Source organism: Phoenix dactylifera, unplaced genomic scaffold (assembly GCF_009389715.1).
Source record: "Phoenix dactylifera cultivar Barhee BC4 unplaced genomic scaffold, palm_55x_up_171113_PBpolish2nd_filt_p 000953F, whole genome shotgun sequence".
Taxonomy (NCBI): Eukaryota; Viridiplantae; Streptophyta; class Magnoliopsida; order Arecales; family Arecaceae; genus Phoenix; species Phoenix dactylifera.
The window spans coordinates 76032-96506 of NW_024068311.1; the positions used below are offsets into that span (position 1 = coordinate 76032).

The 20475-nt window shown below is 42.4% G+C and overlaps 1 protein-coding gene across 3 annotated transcripts in view; it reads right to left on the reverse strand.

Annotated features, from left to right (window-relative positions):
* Window positions 1-17286: 17286 nt before the first annotated feature.
* LOC103698536 (GTPase HflX-like) overlaps window positions 17287-20475 on the reverse strand; it is a 37373-nt gene continuing 34184 nt past the window's right edge. Inside the window, exon 8 of one of the 3 annotated variants that reach the window (XM_039121046.1) lies at window positions 17287-17429. In XM_039121046.1, the coding sequence (XP_038976974.1) occupies window positions 17319-17429 (111 nt within the window). In that variant the 3' untranslated portion in view covers window positions 17287-17318. The remainder of the gene's footprint in view (window positions 17430-20475) is intronic. The other 2 variants (XM_039121047.1, XM_039121044.1) reach the window with 2 other exon arrangements.

Consider the following 20475-nt stretch of genomic DNA (forward strand, 5'->3'; position numbering starts at 1 on the left):
GAGTTCCCGAAATGCCCCTCAAAGTGAAAACGCGTGGAAACAGCGTTACAGCCACGTCCTCTAACCATACACGTTTTCAGTTATAAAAACGTGTTAAAACATGTCCCTTGCCTTCTGGAGACTTATGCCACGTTCCTCCATCAGTGGCACACATTTTCATGCATCCCAATTTTTCGGATTTAGTCCATGCTTCGAGATAAGCCCACAACGCTGAATCAGTCTCGTTGCAGCAGCTTTTCTCCTAATGATGAACCAACATGTATTCTCAACAATACACGCCTTGGAGCACGTCCCACGACCCCATGCTCTTGGGTATTCCACCTACATCTTGCACACGTTTCCCTAGGTGATCCTAGGGCCCAGATTTGGTCTCCAAGTTGCCCAAATCTCTAGAGAGCACCGTCAGACCTCGAACCCGTCCAGCGACCTGATCTGGTTTATACCTTGATCCGCGTCCGGTCCAGCCCCGATTCGAGGAGCCGTGACATAATGAAGCTAGTAGTCTATCTAGTAAGAGAATCAATAAAATGAAGTACTTGCTAGCCAGAAAGCCGATAGGGAAAGCCACAAACATACGCCTTTGGATAACTAATGCTTGCTCCTCTTGTTTACAGCTTAAAACTATTAAATATATTCAAAAGAAAGAGAAGCAACTGCTCTACAGCAGTAAGGCAGGAAGGCTAAAGTTGCTAGTCCGAAGGCGATGGTTGCTGCCCATTGCTTTGCGACTAAAGGTTCTCCTGTGGACAGCTTGGGCTTGCCCCTACGATGGGGACACACGTGGATATCTTGCTTCCCCGGGGACCCCTTCTTCTCTTTGGGTTGTGGTATTCGGCATAGGGAATTGATTTGACGGTTCCATTAGTGTGCTGTTTCCTCTTCCTACGCCTGCCTGCTGCCCCGCCCTAGCTGCTCCCCAATCCTATCAAGATGCTGGCTTGTACGAGTCTACCGGAACTCGTGCTTTTACTTGACAAACCTGTTCAATAGCTGCCTCTGCTTCTTTCGTCGCGTCGCTAGCCGGAATAGGATCCCGATGTAAAGCTATAGAATAACCTGCTCAATTCACTGCTGCCGGGGGACATGGAACTGCTCGTGCGACTTCAACGTTTCCATCCAGCTTTTCATCTTGAACATCTGGATCAACAACTGGGTAGAAACAAATGGGGAAGAAAGGACGGAATTCAAATAGTAGACCCTGGAGCAAGTAGCCCGCATCTACTACAGCTATTACGGCTATCTATGCCGCTACTTTTGCTACTACCAAAAAAGTGGCTGAGTGGTCAAAGGTCGGAGCCTTTTTTCGGTGGTACAAGCGCAAAGTCGACCTAAAAACTTTGGGTTCCAGTTATCGAACTGGATCAACCTCCACTACTCGCTCGACAGAACTACTTGCTTAATCAACTGATGCTTCTGGAACTACCCCGACCTAGCGTCTGCAGGTAACGAATCTCTTGGATCGCTCCTACTCGCTACTTTTTACACCTGCTGCGCTTCATGATTCGGATTAGGAGCTCCGTTAACTATGAAGCGGTCGCTCTTTATACGATGCTCGTTGCTCGCAATACTAACCACCCTGAATACTTCCACTTGCCTGCGCATCTCGCTCTCGCTCGTTTGCTCTTTAACTCACTTCGCTCGCACCACTCGCGGTTCGCAGGCTCCTCATCCGGGAGCAGCCTCCATAGGATACATGTTCGTCCTTTCCTGTCTACCTAAAAATATGCTAGACAGATCGTTGTTAGAACCAACGAACAAAAGTTAAATTTAAATTTACTCTTACCTGTTCTACTCGAAGAATAGTGGTTGTAAGAGGTCGATCCACAGGGAGGCGATTGGAGTTGCATAAAAATAAAAACGTTCACTCGGATTCAAAATTGATTTTTGAATGATCAAAGGAAAAACATTACGTTGGGGATGTTGATGGATTCTCTAGTCTACCGGAGAATGATTTTTAATTGAAATTAACCAGAAGACATGTACTTAGAAAAAAGCATTTTTAATGAAAAATAAAGCTATGGCATAAAATTAAAATGGATGAAACTAAGAGGATTGAAGCAAACATAAATTTCATAAAAGAAGATTTAATGTATTGCATAAAAAAAATTAAAATTTCAGCATAAATAAAATCTTAAAAGTAAAACACTCCTCCAAAATAAAATTCTCTAAAGTTAAAACTTAAAACATTGTTCTCAAGTAAAACTCAAACTCAAAACACATTGCTCTCAATAAAACTAAGCATGAAACATTGCTCTTAAAAATAAACTAAACATGAAAAGAAAAAAAAGAAAAAGAATAAAAAAAAAAAAAAAAACAAAGGAATGTGTTCTGTTTGAAAACAGAGCATCAACACTACTCTGTTTCTTCTTCCCCGAACCAGCCGACTCCTCCTTCCTTCTTCTTCTTTGGACCCGACCCCAACCGAGCTCTCCTTCTCCTCCGACTCTCGGCCTCAACCCCCAACTGAGCACCCCCCTCTTCTCTTCCTCCTTCTCCTTTTATAGCCGCGGACGGGCCTGATGCGGAAGGGAGATGGCAGACGCGGTGAGGACGCGGGGAGGAGTCGATCACGGACGAGATCCGGGCGCTGGGAGCATGTGGATTACGGGATGCCGTGGATCCATGGGTGCAGAGGCGGGATGAGCTGGGATTCGGATCGTGGAAGGAGTGGATCACGGCTGGGATTCCGATGCGGAGGAAGGAGATCACCGGATTGGAAGCGATGCTGGCACGGGATCTTCAAATGGAGAAGGAAGATGGCGACGCGGTGCGGGATCGCCGGGAGGAATGCTTCACAGATGGAAGAATATCCATCTTCTTCTTTGGCCCACGGACGGTTGCTGGATCCGTGATGAACGCGGACGGGCTGATGCGGAAGGAAGGCGCCGGGATCTCGAATCCGGCTCGGCCGCGATGCTGGGAGCTGAGATTTGCTGGCTGTGAACGCGTTGATGGCGTGGAGGCTGGGATTCCGGCTCGGGATTCCTTCTTTGGACCTTGGTTGAGAGGCGTTCATGGCATGGGAATCACTGGAGGTATCGCGGAGGAAGCGGTGCGGGATCTGGCACGCGGTGGAACGGGAGATGGACAGCCGCTGGAAGCTTCCTACTTCCTTCTTTCATTCTTTAGCACGGGGTGAAGCTGGAATGTGCTGGGATGCTGCTATGATCGCGGTTGAGGGGCTGGAGCCGCGTTGGGTGCAAGAAAGGAAGGCATGGATGACGCTGATCTGGGTCATTGGATGCGGACATGGAGGTGCTCGCGATGTTGTGATGTATAGTGGGATGAAGTCAGGATGTGCAGGCCCTGGAAGATGCTGGCTTGACTTGAGCTCGGGCTGCCGGGCATTGGGCTCAAACCTAATGTTAATTGGTTTCTTGGATTACTGTACTCAAACACAAATACCACATTAATTAGTTAATTTTATTATTAATGATTAGCTAAAATACTAATTAAAATGGTCAGACGATTGCACTTTTGTGCTCTCATCACACCCCCCAACCAGCTTATTGCTAGTCTCTAGCAATTTAGTGCGACAATGATAAAATGAGAGTGCAAAAGTTTTATTTATTATATATATATAAATATACATGAACTAAGATAAATACTCACTTTCGTAGAGCATTACGACTGCACTTAGCACGTGCAACAAGCCGTTAAACCCCTAGGTTACTCTAGTGGACGAGTGTTGTCTCGTGAGGGTTTGCAGTGAAGTTACCCACAAACTTCAATCCCAAAATAAAATTTGGTTTGTGAAATGAAAGTCTAATTTCAAGTACATAATTGATAAGAATTTCAAAAGCACACAAGGTTTTAATTACTAAGTAGCCCAAATTCTAGGTTAGTATGCAATTTAAGTTGAAGTCATTAAGTTTTCCGTTAGGGAGTTGTAAAACTTATTTATACTTGAGTGCTCAGTGAAGTTTGGACCATGCACAAGCTAAGGTTTTGGATCTCCAAAATATCGCTAATATTAGTAGTTTCCAAGAATTGGTCGGACAAGACCTATTTGCTGATTCAAAATCATCTTTTCTGCAGGATTTCGAGAGCTGTGGATGTTTACTTTAATACCTCATGGGCTTTATCTGTAATATTCTAGTTTATTCGAATTTTTACAACGACGGCTTTCACACTATTGTCTTTCTTAAGGTCAATATACAATTTTTTTTTTCTTTTCATTTTCTTTTTTTTTGTTTTTGTTTTTGTTTTTTTTTTGCATTAAAGAGAAATGATAATGTATATATTGTGCACTTTTACTCCTGTGATGATTCCTCCATGTAGCGAGCAATTAGTCGACAATTCTCACACCAGTTGGCATGAGGTGTCGGGCATCAAGACTCCCCTACGGACCTATGCTCGGGTTCCTCAACACAAGCCCGCTGACCTTTGACAATAGGTAGCCCTTTTCGATGTACCTGACTAAATCCACCATTTTTTTTTTGGATCTTTTTTTTTTGGATCAGAAAAAGATGGTTCATCAGGATTCGAGGTTGCTACCATATTCTCAACACAATGTCGAACCTATACCTTAGAAAATGCAGGCCAGATGTGTTGTGAAATTCAAAGCACTAATTAGCTTACAACTCACTAAAAGGAACTTAATAAAAAGAACTCACTTTGCACTACTTCCAACTAGTCATTGGGCTCTTAGATTTTATATACCTTGTGTGTTGTATTTTTTTTTTTCAAAAATTTTAACTAAAAACTTTTTTTTTTATAAAATTTCAAATGCGTAAATATACCCCCAAACCTAAATCTAACATTGTCCTCAATGTTAAAGAAAATTTAAAGCAGTAAGAGGATAGAGGAGAAGTAACCTGATATGGGTGGGTAAATTGAAAATTGGGGCAAACTCCCCCAAACCTGCATGTTAGTAATTTTTTTTTTTTATTTTTATAGAAGATATTTATGTTGGGTTGCCTCCCAAGAGCGCTAAGTTTTATGTCTTCAGCCAGACAAAAAGTAAATCTCCTTTTTTTTTCAACCATTATCTAAGAATGGTTTTGGAAGAGTCCGATGAAGAACAGTCGGCTGATGACGATCTATGCTCCTAAGGGGAACAGAACTAAGAGGCGCATGCTTGACCCCTTCCTCGGAATGGGCAAGGTAAGCTTCTAAAGGGTCCTTATTATAAGTTTGTAAGAAAGTCTCCTGAACCAGACTTTCAATCATGTCAACTTCATTGATTTCTTTGTCGTCTGGTGGTTGTTTACTTATGTTGAAGACATTAAGCTCGACTTTCATGTTGCCAAAAGATAACTTCAGCATCCCATTTCGACAGTTGATCACAGCATTTGCTGTGGCTAAGAAAGGTCTACCTAAAATTATAGGTGTGTGACTGTCTGGATGTATTGCAGGTTCAGTCTCAAGGATAACGAAGTCCACAGGATAGTAAAACTCATTTACTTTCACTATTACATCCTCTACAATCCCCTTGGGGTACTTCACTGTCCTATCTGCTAAGGAAAGGGTAATATTTGTAGGCTTTAATTTCTCCAAACCTAATTTTGGTACACATAGTAGGGAAGTAGGTTTACACTGGCTCCTAAATCTAATAGAGCTCTTTGGATGATCGTCTCTCCTATTTTTATTTCAATAGTTGGGCAACCAGGGTCTTTGAATTTCGGGGCAATCTGTTGTTGAATAAGAGATGAGGCTTGTGCAGCCATAATAGCTTGCCTAGGAATACTTGTTTTTCTTTTGACCATGGTGAGGTCTTTCAAGAATTTTGTATAGGAGAGAATTTGTCTTATGGCATCGAGAAAAGGTATATTTATTTGAACAGTTTTAAAGACTTCCATGATTTCATCAAAGTTAGATTGTTTCTTGGAGTCCTGAAGTCTACTGGGAAAGGGAACCTTGGGTTTGTATGTTTCTATAGGTTCTTCCCTTTTTTCCGGTTTGTCCTGTTCTTGACCCCTCTTCTGAATAGGGTTCTTATCGGATTCAGATTTATTTTCTTTTTCATTTTTAGGAAGTTGGACTTTATTGTCCACTTGCTTGCCAGACCTTAAAGTGGTAATTGCCTGGACTTCATAGGTCGGATTTCCATTAGAATTGATTTGATGCTGACCTATCTGACCTTGATTTTGTTGTCTACTAGGGTTAGGCACTGGTTGACTAGGTAGTTCACCTTTCTTCCTATCCCCTAGAGAGTTAGCTATTTGGCTCAGACTAACCTCAAGTTTTGCAATTGCTTGCGCATGGAATTGGTTAGTCTGGGCTTGGGCTGTATTGGTCTGTTGTTGTTGCTTGATAAAATCTTGTTGTTGTTTCATCATATTAGCCATCATGGTTTCTAATTGTGAAGGTTGCTGTGGGATAGGGGCATTATAAGGAGGTACAGATGGAACCAATGGTTGGTTCATTTGTGATGGACCTATCCTGGAAAAGTTGTTCTGAAAACCTGGTGGACCACCTTGATGCTGAATAGGTTCATTTTGCTTGTATGAGAAATTTGGGTGGAACCTATTATCAGGATGGTAAACTGGGCTGAACGAGTTGGGAGTGGGCTTCTTAAAGGCACTATATGAATTTAGAGCATTTGCTTGCTCGGCCTTTATGGTGGGCAGATTAGGGCAGCACTCCACTAGATGCTCCGGACTGTTACACAAGACACACAAACTATATGACTCGTGTTCCACTTTCATGATGGGATTTGACTCTTTGTATGAACTCGAACTAGTGGAAACAGTAAAAGCATCAAACTTTTTACTTAAATTGTTCATCCCATTCACTAGGTTGGACATAACATTTTTGAGTTCTGGTCTGTTTTCATTTCATAATTACCTGGTTTTCTAGATCCGAACTCATCTCTATTTACTTCCTCACCATAGCTACTCCAATTTTGGGCGTTCTCGGCTAAGTCAACAAGAAATTCATAGGCTTGATCCGGGGTTTGGTCCATGAACCTACCTTTGTGCATAGACTCGATCATGTTTCTATGTGCCGGAGGTAGTCCTTTATAAAAGAAATGTACTAGATCAGCCTTGTCAAGCCCATGGTGCGGGCACTTGACCAAAAGATCATGGAATCTTTTCCAAAGTTGGGAAAATTCCTCCTCAGATTTTTCTCTAAAAGTTCTGATGGCATCCTTAATTTTTTTCAGTTTTTACCATGAGATAGAACTTAGCCATGAACTTCCTAGATAGTTGTTCCCATGATGTGATGGAATTTGAAGCAAGAGAATATAGCCATGCAGCAGCACGATCCTCTAAAGTCATGGGAAACAATCTTAATTTAATACCCTCTTCATCTAAGTTTTGATTTCTAAACGTTTGACAGATTATCAAAAATTTGTTTAGATGAATGTAGGTTTGTTCACTCTCGAACCCATGAAACTTGGGTAACATGTTTATTGTTGCAGCCCGAATCTCGAATTGGGCTGCATTATTTATTGGCAATACTATACATGTAGGTGGACTAGCGGATGCAGGAGCGAATAATTCATTCAGGGTTCTAATATGTTCACCCATTGTAGAGATCGACGGTTGGTTTACAGTTCGCAGGTTATGATGAAAAGTTCTGTCAATCTCAGGATCAAATGGGGTTAACTTATCTCTTAATGACCTTCTACCATGCATACATTTTCCACAACTTAATTAGGCTCAATTTTTTTAAACGAAATCCTAAAAGATAAGAAGAAGGGCTAGACCAAGATGACCACAATCAACACCACACAACAATTTGATCTATTAGTCTTAGAACTAAGTGAAGTTTAGTAGCTTCTTAAATCTAGTTGCACAGAGACTTATTAGGTTAAAAAAGTTCCTGAAATTCTCTCTAGATTAGACAGCTCCTAATCTCCCTTTCAGATTAAGCTTGAGCTTACCAGTTAAGTGATCCAGTAACCAGTGACCAGGAAAGTCCCGGGGTGTGTGGTGGTGCCAGAAGGGATACACCAATACCACAATACCCGTAACAGTTCTCACTGTTGTAAAACTTTCCTAGACATCACCAATTACTAAATCCTCACTGGAGTGGCTTTTAGCCGCTTCTTTCCAAGAGCCTAATTGAGCTCGAAAACCGTAAGGCCAATGTCTAATTTGATTTTAATTTAATTTGGCTTAGGATAAGTATGCAAGGTGGTGATTTTTGGGCTAAGGACAGGTAATGACTTCCCGACCTTATCTTTTTAATGGGTTTTGCCCTTAAATTCTTTTATGCAAATGCTTAATACTAAATGCAGCAAATAATCAATGATTTTTTAAAGTTTATACAATATCATTAGGTTGTATTGATTAAATGAGCAAGCAATTTTTTTTTTTACTTTTACTAAATTTTTTTTAAAATTTTTTTTTTTAAAATTTTTTTTTTAGCAATAACTTGAATGTAAACTAAACACAATCTTTATGCGTCAGTTAATCTCCGAATGCCCGTTGAATAAGCTCTGGAGATTACTCCGTGAGGAGCCCCAATAGAGGTATGATCACCTCGGGGGATTGCACCCTATTAATTACTAGCAAAAATAATATTTTTTTGAATTTTTTTTAATTTAATTAACTTTTTTTTTAACTTTTTTTTTTAATTTCAAATTTTGAATCACAGAATTCAAATTTTGAATTTAAATTTTTGAATTTTTGAAATTTTTTTTTAAAAAAAAATTTCAATTTTTTTTACTTTTTTTTTATAGAAAACTTTAATTTCGAATTTCAAATTTCAGAATTTAATAACTACGAAATTACTAACTAAAAATAATCAAAATAAAGAAAATTAATAAAAACTAAAAACTTACTACCGGAGTGCATTCACTCCGGGCATCCAAAATCTGATTTGATCTTCGTGATCGTTCTTGCTTCTCGATTTGCCTCCCCGGCAACGGCGCCAAAATTTTGTTCGTCCTTTCCTGTCTACCTAAAAATATGCTAGACAGATCGTTGTTAGAACCGACGAACAAAAGTTAAATTTAAATTTACTCTTACCTGTTCTACTCGAAGAATAGTGGTTGTAAGAGGTCGATCCACAGGGAGGCGATTGGAGTTGCATAAAAATAAAAACGTTCACTCGAATTCAAAATTGATTTTTGAATGATCAAAGGAAAAACATTACGTTGGGGATGTTGATGGATTCTCTAGTCTACCGGAGAATGATTTTTAATTGAAATTAACCAGAAGACATGTACTTAGAAAAAAGCATTTTTAATGAAAAATAAAGCTCTGGCATAAAATTAAAATGGATGAAACTAAGAGGATTGAAGCAAACATAAATTTCATAAAAGAAGATTTAATGTATTGCATAAAAGAAATTAAAATTTCAGCATAAATAAAATCTTAAAAGTAAAACACTCCTCCAAAATAAAATTCTCTAAAGTTAAAACTTAAAACATTGTTCTCAAGTAAAACTCAAACTCAAAACACATTGCTCTCAATAAAACTAAGCATGAAACATTGCTCTTAAAAATAAACTAAACATGAAAAGAAAAAAAAGAAAAAGAATAAAAAAAAACAAAACAAAACAAAGGAATGTGTTCTGTTTGAAAACAGAGCATCAACACTACTCTGTTTCTTCTTCCCCGAACCAGCCGACTCCTCCTTCCTTCGTCTTCTTTGGACCCGACCCCAACCGAGCTCTCCTTCTCCTCCGACTCTCGGCCTCAACCCCCAATCGAGCACCCCCCTCTTCTCTTCCTCCTTCTCCTTTTATAGCCGCGGACGGGCCTGATGCGGAAGGGAGATGGCAGACGCGGTGAGGACGCGGGGAGGAGTCGATCACGGACGAGATCCGGGCGCTGGGAGCATGTGGATTACGAGATGCCGTGGATCCATGGGTGCAGAGGCGGGATGAGCTGGGATTCGGATCGTGGAAGGAGTGGATCACGGCTGGGATTCCGATGTGGAGGAAGGAGATCACCGGATTGGAAGCGATGCTGGCACGGGATCTTCAAATGGAGAAGGAAGATGGCGACGCGGTGCGGGATCGTCGGGAGGAATGCTTCACAGATGGAAGAATATCCATCTTCTTCTTTGGCCCACGGACGGTTGCTGGATCCGTGATGAACGCGGACAAGCTGATGCGGAAGGAAGGCGCTGGGATCTCGAATCCGGCTCGGCCGCAATGCTGGGAGCTGAGATTTGCTGGCTGTGAACGCGTTGATGGCGTGGAGGCTGGGATTCCGGCTCGGGATTCCTTCTTTGGACCTTGGTTGAGAGGCGTTCATGGCATGGGAATCACTGGAGGTATCGCGGAGGAAGCGGTGCGGGATCTGGCACGCAGTGGAACGGGAGATGGACAGCCGCTGGAAGCTTCCTACTTCCTTCTTTCATTCTTTAGCACGGGGTGAAGCTGGAATGTGCTAGGATGCTGCTGTGATCGCGGTTGAGGGGCTGGAGCCGCGTTGGGTGCAAGAAAGGAAGGCATGGATGACGCTGATCTGGGTCATTGGATGCGGACATGGAGGTGCTCGCGATGTTGTGATGTATAGTGGGATGAAGTCAGGATGTGCAGGCCCTGGAAGATGCTGGCTTAACTTGAGCTCGGGCTGCCGGGCATTGGGCTCAAACCTAATGTTAATTGGTTTCTTGGATTACTGCACTCAAACACAAATACCACGTTAATTAGTTAATTTTATTATTAATGATTAGCTAAAATACTAATTAAAATGGTCAGACGATTGCACTTTTGTGCTCTCATCAATACAATCCCTCCATAGTCATCCCATCTTTAAGGGTCGGTCAATCCAATGGTGCAACCTCAACATCAGAAGGGGCAGTGGTCGATAAAGAATCGTCGAATGGGCATCTATGTTTCCAAATCTAACATCTAAGCAACATTCCTATCTATCAGGAGGCTTATCCGTCACCTCTGATCCCTAACCTCCTTTCTTTCTTCGGCGGTAGGGTGGGTCGAACAAGACAACTCTGAGTTGCTAATCCGTTAGCCGCTTCCAGGGAATGAAGGAGAGGTGAAGAACCATGAGATAGTACTCATCTTCTTTCCCCCCATCTTGAAAACCTCTAGTGCCTACCCCTATCACTCTGTTCGCTGCCCCCTGCTATGCGAATCCCTCGACTGCGGAATCCAACCTCCTACCATAAAGGAAGGAGTTGATCGGGTTCAGTAGCCCACCCTAACTAAAAGGTAGGTAGGCGGGCTTTGAAAATGCCTTACTTACACCTTACTGATGATGATCAAAAAGCCCTACTAAGTAGAGGACTAGCGTTGAGTTCCCAATAGTTATGACCTTCTCTTTCTTTCCCGCCTCACCCGAATCATTATTGATACGATGTAGCTGACTGATTCTTGGAAGGGGGGAATGAACCTCAAGACTCTTTTTCCTTAAGCCCTACGAGGTCGAACAGGGGTGCTAGCTATGGCCGGGTCGACTGCGGAGAGCCACTGAACTTCATTCTTTTCTCCGGTTTGAAACCAATCCTGTCCTTCCAGTCGAGCAAGGCCCTTATCCCGGCTTTGAAAGGCGAGGACCAGCTCATGAAAGAATTGAGGGAGAAATAACTTGCAAAATGAAACGTCGTTCCTCAGGCTATCAAGTCCAGTTCCGAAGGCGTCAAGTCATGAAGATCACTTTTCTATATGAATTTCGCACATGACTCCTTATCATGTGTATTCCAAACCACTTTTCGAAAGTTTTTTTGTTTTCTCTGGTTCCCGTAATTCGCAAAACTCGTGATGAAGAGAGAAAGTCTTCGAAATCTGGCATCTCGCATCAATTTGTGTGATTTTTTTTTCTTTTTTTCTTTCTCCTCTTCTTGGGACTTGCTTTAGGACTGTGTTCGTAATCCTCTATTCCCTCTGTTTGGATCCCACCTTGTTCTCATCGTCATCCATTCTTCTTGTGTTGAGGTCGTCTTCCGAACACTTCCTAAAGCACGCTTCTGTAATACCTTTTCCTACTCCTGAGCTACCATGAGTTTAGAATCTTCATTGAGCTTTATCTGCTTCAATAAGGTATTACACTAGCCTTCTCAATAGCCTTACCAGCTACGTTGGAGGAGAAGTTCTAGCCGCTTCCCCCTTTTGCCTATCTTCCTACTCTGCCAGTATACCTCCTTGCAAACCATCCTTCCCATCCAATTCGGTTAGTCTTCGTAAGAACAAACCGTATGCTTTTGTAATCATGCTATTATTGTAATGGGCAAGTTCCCTATCTTCATTGCTCAGGGCGAAACTCTACTTTAACAATATCCTCGGGTTGCAGGATTTTTTTCTTTCTGGCCGCGTAGCCCCTTTGTTAGGAATACCAGGAAATCGAAGATGCAGAGAATACGTTGTTGTTGTTACAGAATATGTTGCATATAGTTGAATAGGTTGTTTTGTTTGCGACGAATACGCTCTTTGACACATCTATTATATAGATGCCCAGAGGAGGATGCTAGTGAGTTGTTAAGGAACTTCTTTCTCTGAGACTGACTATTGCTATTGGTAACAGTCTTGAGGCCCTTACTCCGCTTATCTCTCTAGATGCGGCCGGTCTTTGGACTTTTTGACAAAAGCGCCAAAGCCATCGAAAGGTAACTGATGCAAAGAAGGAGCTGTTCTCTTTTCACGAATCCAACTGACATAGGGGCAAGATCTTGACTATTTAAGGTATCCCAATTCGATTAGCTCTGACACTAGGAATAGTTAGTCTGTAAGACCTATAGGGCAATTAGACTGAACATGGCATGTCTGACTGATTGACCTCTATAAGCCAAGGTACTTCTTGCATTGCACATAGGGAAGGTGCGGAGCGGTTTTTTATCTTATTATTGCCCTAAGGCTTGGAACTGAACTGCAGTATATATATAAGTAAGGATATTGCTCAGAGTTAGCAGTCGAAGGGAGTTTGAAGTGTGAAGGAATTATCGGTGCGCACAGAGAAGGAGCTGTGAGGGAGAGAATACAGAGAATACGCCCTTGACTATATAGAGGATAAGGAATTAGGCAGCTTAGGGACTGATTTCCTTTCTTATCTTATTGTTGAGACAGGAAAGCAGGCAAAGTCAAGCAGTCAAGCGGGTCGGCATCTATCTACAGTAGGAGTAGGACGTAGCGCATAAGAGGGTCTTAGGAATCGATCTAGATGCCTAGAAGAGGATGCTATCGAATGCGCTCTTGTCGCAATTGAATCAATAGTAAAGATACCCACGATTTTGACTGCCACAGAAGGAGCTCTTACTATTTTCGCCTTTTTCGCTGCTCTAGATGCTATCGAATCGGAGTTTCCTGGAGGGACTAATAGAGGGAGAAATCAGATTGATGCAGAGAGGAATAGGAATTTTTTGGACTACAAGATCAAGCCAGATTATAGAACAGGACCTAATAAGTAACATTCCATCCTTTCTTGAATCGTAGCTCTCTCACTTAACCTGACCTGCCTACCACTTAGAGGATTTTTCACCTGTCTCTTCGTGCGGCAATGTTGACGCACCACCCTTGGGGTTCATACAAATCAAAATGACTGGAGATGTCATTATGGAACCAGGCCACCAATAGATCGGTGAGGCTTCGTTTTATGATTTATTCTGTAGGATCTAATCATGATCACTCCGAGCAAACCCTGCCTGGATAACCACTATGCTGAACTTCTAAAACCGACGCTCGAGGATTCGCTTGCCTTGCCTTACTAGCAAATGTGTAGATTGTTCAATTGGTGAAGTATACAATCATAGAGCCCCTCCCAGGACCCGACTTAACACTTACTTAATGTTCTCCGCTCAATCCTCTCAAAGGGCGAGGGCACTTCAGCTCTAGTCTCACCTCCTTATAGAAGAATGGAGCCTTTTTTCTTCGATTCGATGAGGTTGCCTGAATTGGTCTAAGAGTCAGGGCTGTTTATTCCGTCAGGTGTTTGCCTCTATGGGCGGATAGGCTATAGCGGATCTATCGGCCTACAATAGGAGATAGAGGCATTGTAGCGAGCCTCACTAATACGCATCTAAGGGAGGTAGGGACTACTAATGGACTAACTATCATGAACGAAGTGAGGGAAGGAGTCTAGACCGCAAGCCTAGTGTACTATAAGGGTACGGAACTCCAGGATATACTCTCGTTATTACCGTACCGACTAAATTAAGGGACATCTCGATCTCAGCGGACGACCCATATTCCAGGACCATACAAACCTGTTACATGAAATGCGCCAAAGCCAAAGCAAGATTTGTTCTTTGAGAGCGATTAGGAGATCATCAGAAGCCCCTTCCAGGCCAAGGCGATCTAATGATCGTAGGAGCTTTGCCCCTTGGAGAGTTGTCAGTTCTAACTTCTGCAAAATGCACATAAGTTCAAGCTCTACCTTCGCTCGACGGGATCTAATAGTGCATCTGTCAGGAAGGAATTGTGGAGGGGTCCCTCGTGTTGTAGTTACATGGTATGGCTAACGCTCCTTAGAGGACAGATCTGCTTCTAATTCACTTGCCATTACTTCATCAAGACCATGAATACGAGCAATGTCATCGCCTACTTGAAGTACGGTGACGGTATTCGCAATCTTTACTTATCTATATGTTGTTAAAGGGGCCAAGCCAGGTTTTGTTTCTACTTACCGCCCTGTCCCCACTTGGATGGAGGGAGTGGAGAAGGCCTGCTCGCTGAGCTCGGCAGGAAATCTTATCTAGGACCCGATACTTCGTCTCTTGTTGCTACTTTGGCGGATGCACTTTGTCTAGGAAGGTATCGAAGGTCGACGTTTTTAGCAGCAAGAGATTGGTGCTAGAGGAAGGGCCCTTCTCTTGTGCAATTAGTGAGCTGAGTAAAGTAATAGTAATAGGAACTGTGTCGTGTAACTTCATTCAAAAATGTCCGATTAGACTTTCCGTGGGGTAGCAAAGAAAACTTGCTGAATCAACTCCTTGGAATCGGAGGCCTGACTGAGGGTCGATCCTATGGTAACCTCAACCTAGGAATGCCTGTTTCACTTCCTTGACAGCCTGGTAAGGTATGCGCTATCGGTTCAACTCTTGCCAGTTAGTTTTGCATATCAGTTCCTTGCTTTCCTTCCCCAGCTTGAAGTTTAGTTCCAAGCCTTAGGTCTGTCAGGTACTTACCACTTCACTACTGGGGAAGAAGAGTCCCCTACCCCACGGAGGATCATGGCACTCCCGAACCCCGTTTTACACCCCGGACCCAAAGAACTACACTTCTGCTGGCCGAGTCACTCCTTGCTCTTTGCTTTTTTTGTGATGGCATGCTTCTTTAATTCAATCTTTCATTTCATTCAATCGTCGAAAGATTGAGCCTGTGTTCAATTATCGTGACTTACCAATCCATCTGTCTATCCTTTTCCTGTGTTAAGGTCTAGCGGCCATTCCTCGCCCTCGATCAAAAAACCAACTTCATTAGTCGTCTGTATTTCCTCCTTATGGTGTTTAGTGGCTCGACCGGACCCATGTCCTTTCGAAATCATCCATCCATCCCATCCGGAAAAACCGAAATCTTCCTACTCGAACAATAAGTCCTTTTGTTTACAAGTCTTCTTTATATAGTAATTCGACCTATTGCTCGCCTTTTTCTTCTTTATCCTTACGAACCGAACCATAGAGGTTGACTCCCGTCTTTGCAAAAGACGACAAATGAGACCTCAGACCATGAGTCTGAGGCTATGTCTTGCACAGACTTGCTCAAGTAGGAATAAGAGCATTGGGGAAGGGTTGCAGTTGTCAATTCTAAGCGAATGGTTTTATGTGAAGAAGAGGTGGTCACTTTTATAAAGAATCTGATCCCGCTACGGTTGGGAAAGCAAGTGCCATCCGAGAGTCTGCTTTGTCTTCTGCGGGAAATATTTTATCTAAAGGTAGTAAAGTGATGCCAGAGGAGAGAGAATTGCTTTTTTGAAGAAGCGTAAAAATAAGCTCTTGCTCATGAAGCCCTTTCAGGTGCAGATGAATAAATATGCCGTTTAGCCTTTGGACTACTTGGCCTACGACCGAAAGATCCTATCCAATAGGCTGAGGAAAAATAAATAGAAACCCTTATCTTATGAGTGTACCGATGCCGTCAGGAGGATCAACGAAAAGGTAAAGAAAACCACTTTGTTCAATTCAGTAAAGTTGACCGTCTTCCATGCGTAGCTGTGCCCGGCCGATGCATTCCATTATTGTTGCATTTAACTGGAAGAGACGGATGATGAGGATTCATCGACGTCTCGGAGGAACTGGGATTAGATGACAGGCTATGATCAGATATTTTTTTGCCTGCATCTTGGATTGAAGGGGAGAATTTGATATATCTGATCCATGCATAATATCATGAAAAATGGATACAAATTTTTGACTGCTACTTAGTATCGGCAATGGGTGTCTTACCATATATTAATGGCATAAACAATCCTTTGACGAGCTTTCTCGTTAACAAAGAAAAACATCTTTCAAAGAGGAAGAGACTTCACCAATGGCTGTAATGGATTGCAAATCCCCATTTGCAGTATGAATTTGTATATTGCCATTATAGTGTTTGACATTAGAATGATTCTTGGAGGAATGGGTCATATGGTTTGAGGCTGCAGAATCAAAGAGCCAAAGGTTTGAAGGAGATTTACCATCACCAGTAAGTCTAAGAGCTGAAAAAATAGAGAAGATCATTTGTTGAACCATTTCAGGTGTTAGAAAACCAGAGGCAGCAACTGTAGTTGAAGAAGTTTGTGAAGACATCGTTGCATTAGAGAGAGAATCCAAAGAATCAGAAGCTGGAGAACTAACAATAGCTTGAAATGCTCTTTGATTGCGATTTTGTGGTCGCATCAGACATGTTGTGATGATGTGCTCTTTCTCCTTGCAGTAATTGCAAAATTTCTTCTGACAGTGAGTTGCAATATGGCCAATTCCTTACAACTGCAACATTTAACATTCCTCATATCTCGACCTTTCGCTTCCCATTTGCTGCATAGGCAATATTTTGAGAACCTGTGGAAGCCTTCTGTTGTTCCATAACTGCCTGTGTAAAGCAGCGCTGTTCCCCTCACAAAAGCTCACTCAAACAAGTATCCAAAGATGGTGTAGGAGATTGGCTCATTAAGTTAGAGTGAACAATTTCAAAATCTGGATGCAATTTCATCAGAAACTGATCTCTCTTGCCTATTTCATTGACCTTTTGAATAGCAAACAATGACTCCATAGGAACTTTGGCATACACAATATCAGAGTATTCAGTCCACAAATTAATAAAACCATAGTAGTATTCTTGAATAGACAAGCTCTCTTGATTGTAGTTTGCAATATCAAATTCCAATTAAAACCTTCTAGCATCATTCTCTTGGTTATAAACCCGTTTCAAATAATCCCACATACCTTTGGCTGTTTTATAGGGGCAGTGATTCAAAATTATGTGGGATTCTGTAGTTCCCAAAATTCAACTCCTAATGCGTGCATCCTTCATCTCCCACTCTGCTACTTTAGCACTGCCAGTAAGTCTAGAATCAGACCCATCAAGGTGTCCCTGTAGTTCTTTGCCTTCGAAAAATGTTTGGAATTGAAATTCCCAAGTAAAATAATTCTTTCCTGAAAAATAGATGCAAGAAGACTTAGATTTTTCAAAAGACATGTTGAACAAAGAAAGATTATGCAACAAAATTATGCCACTCTGAAGCTCGAAGAAATTACAGAACCAATTCTATAATGTCGAGTACCAAGAAGACAAGAGAATCACGAAAAAAATGGCTAGGCTCTAATACCATGTCATTATATAGAAAAGAGATTAATTACAACAATTAAGACTCCTTAATCTAAACATGCAATAAATATAATATAGCCTAACTATGGAAAATACATTTTAAAATCAAATCTCTATTTACAGCAATATATACTGGAGATAGGCTAGCTGGCTTTGACACAGACTTCTTTCCAAATATTTAAAGTATCATTGGGCAAATCTAGATTAACTAGTTAGCTTGATTGGCTTGGCTTAGTTTTGAGCAGATTAGCAGGCATTTTTGACTTGATGGGCTCAGGAAGATCTTAATTTCTTGACCCAATACATGACAACTTCAAATGATGGAATTCCTCTAATTATCTAATATTGTATCCAAACAAGCATATTCTCTAGCCGTAGTTCTCGAATCTAAGTGTGTTATCGTTATGTGGAAATCTCTACTATTTTATTAGGAGAGGCTTCTGTTGTGGTTGAAATATGGCCTGAGGTGATCACGCCGGAGGAAGCCGAGAAGACGCCGGCCGAGATGGAAAAAAGGGGAGAAAGGGAGCCATGTCCTGCGCTCCAGGGTACCTACACAAAGTCTTGGCTGGAGATTCCGGCAAAGGCCCTCCGATGACTAAGTTAGCAGAGTATTTTGAAAAAAAAAAGTTCCCGAGTGTTTTTGATATGGTTTATTTATAGTCCTCACAAGGGTACCTAGGTGGTTAAGGTATGGTCTATCCTCATCGTAAGAGGAGATGATCTTGGTCAGGTGGTGTGTAGCCAAGGCTAGGGCTCACTTGGGGCACACGGTTTGGGCGGTCCTTGTGCATGGTATGGTGTTGGCCGGTGTGGCAAAGTATGGCTCTTGGCAAGTGTGGCAGGATATGGCTCTTGGCAGCAAGCCATGGTCCTTGGTTGACATGTCATGGCGTGGTCAGCAAGTCAGGATGTTCGGTCATATGTGCGAGCGTGGGCGCACGCGCGGGTCGTCGAGCAGGCTTGGAGGCCGCGACATGTGTTTGGTGAGGTCGGCTCGGCTTTTGGCGGGGGCTGAGGTCGGCTGGGCCTCTGGCCGAGGTCGGCTCGGCCTTCGGCGGGGTCCGAAATCGGGCTGGCTCTTAGTGGGACTGAAGCCTACTCGACTCTGAGGTTTGCTCGGCAGGAATTGGATGGTTCCACGCTAGAGCAGGACGATCCATTTTGCCTCTCATTAGCTTTCAATCATTTTCCTTTCCATACTTATAAGATTCTGGATGAGATTTACTTTCTAAACTAACAAGTTGATACAAGCTGCTCCTATCTGCATGTTGCAATTTTCACAATCATTCAAGTACGGCTACTCTCCCGCCGCCCCCCCAATTCTCTCTTCCTATCTCTCTATGTTTGTGTCGCTTTTGTCATATTGGTTCTCTTTCCCTCTGCTATCTTTCTTGGTCTTTCTCTCTCTCTCTCTCTCTCCAGCGCCATAAGTGAGACCACTTACACTAGCCCATCCCTATGTCTCTTCCTTTACAAAACCTCCCTCAAGACATCACCTAAACCCCAAGCCCTAACCTGTCTTTCTTTTTATTAGACCAGGAGAGGTTAATCCCCACTTGCTATCTATTCCCACCCTACACCATCTAGACTAGAGCCTAGGTCCAAGCAAACTAAGTCCGAGCTCGCGGAATCATGGCTTTGCCAATACAAGGTTGATGCGAGAGCCAATGCCGCTTCGAATCGAACCCAATTACCATTCGAGCGATCGTTTAGCAGTCTAAGCGCCTAACAAAAAATTTCCCGGTTCTGAAAGTTAACAAATAAAGGCTAATCTGCTTAACTTGGTGCTGGCCTTTGACTTTATTGCAAGGTTGGGCCTAAAGTTTCAAATATCAAGCCAAATCGAGGGTTGGTTGGGTTCAAAAAAGAACTGTGCGCCTTGGACTGGGATGTGGCTCAATTAAAAAGAACCCAATTATCCAAGCCTAGAAATATAGAGTTCTAATTTGGCATTCATATCCAACCACAAAAGGATCTAGAGAATATAGGAAGATGAGCAACTCTTTAACATTTGGAGCCAGGTTCTAGATGAGCATATGAATTTGTATGCTCTTAAGAAATTGAGAAGCAATTATACACCTACATACATATTCTTTGAACTCAAATTCATGGAAAGAACCCTACTTTATAAGGCAGAGGTCGTTGACATCAATCACTGCATCATCGTCCCTTAAGTTAGTTAAGAAAATCTTGGGCTCTCATTTCGCTCTTGTAGCATCTAGAATTGTGCTCGTATCCTAAAAGCCTCCACCTTCTGGTTTTTTTAATATGAACTTTGATGGTAGCATTGAGCAGGGTGGATGCAGTAGTGGTGCTGGGTTTGTCATCAGAGATCAGGAGGCCAGATTAGTGACGGCCAGGGTTCGGCGGATTTTCGATTAGTCCATCGTCGGTGCCGAGATCAGAGCCGCTTGGGTGGGAGTCTCCTATGCTAGGCAGGTGCTTGGTGCGGACAGTATTATCCTTGAGAGAGATTTAGCCACGGTGATCGAGTAGATCCAGGATCTAGATTGTGCTGCCAGTGGGATGCGGCTGCTTCACGACATCTGTAGTTTTTGGGTGAGTGCGCCTCCCATCAGGCTATTTATGTTTACAGAGAAGTAAATAGTATTGCGGATTGGGTGGCATTCTATATGGCTCATCACTCCGGCTATTTTATCTGGAAGAACCACGTCTCTAGTCCATATTCCTTACAATTTTTTCTCCTTTCTGACTTTATAGGCTATACCATACTCGTTGTACGTAAGTCGCCGATGTACCAATATATATATATATATATATATATATATATATATATATTCATCAATTAATATGGGGAATCGTTCTTTTGCGCGAAGTATACAACCCCGGTCCCCCTCTCTCGCATATTTT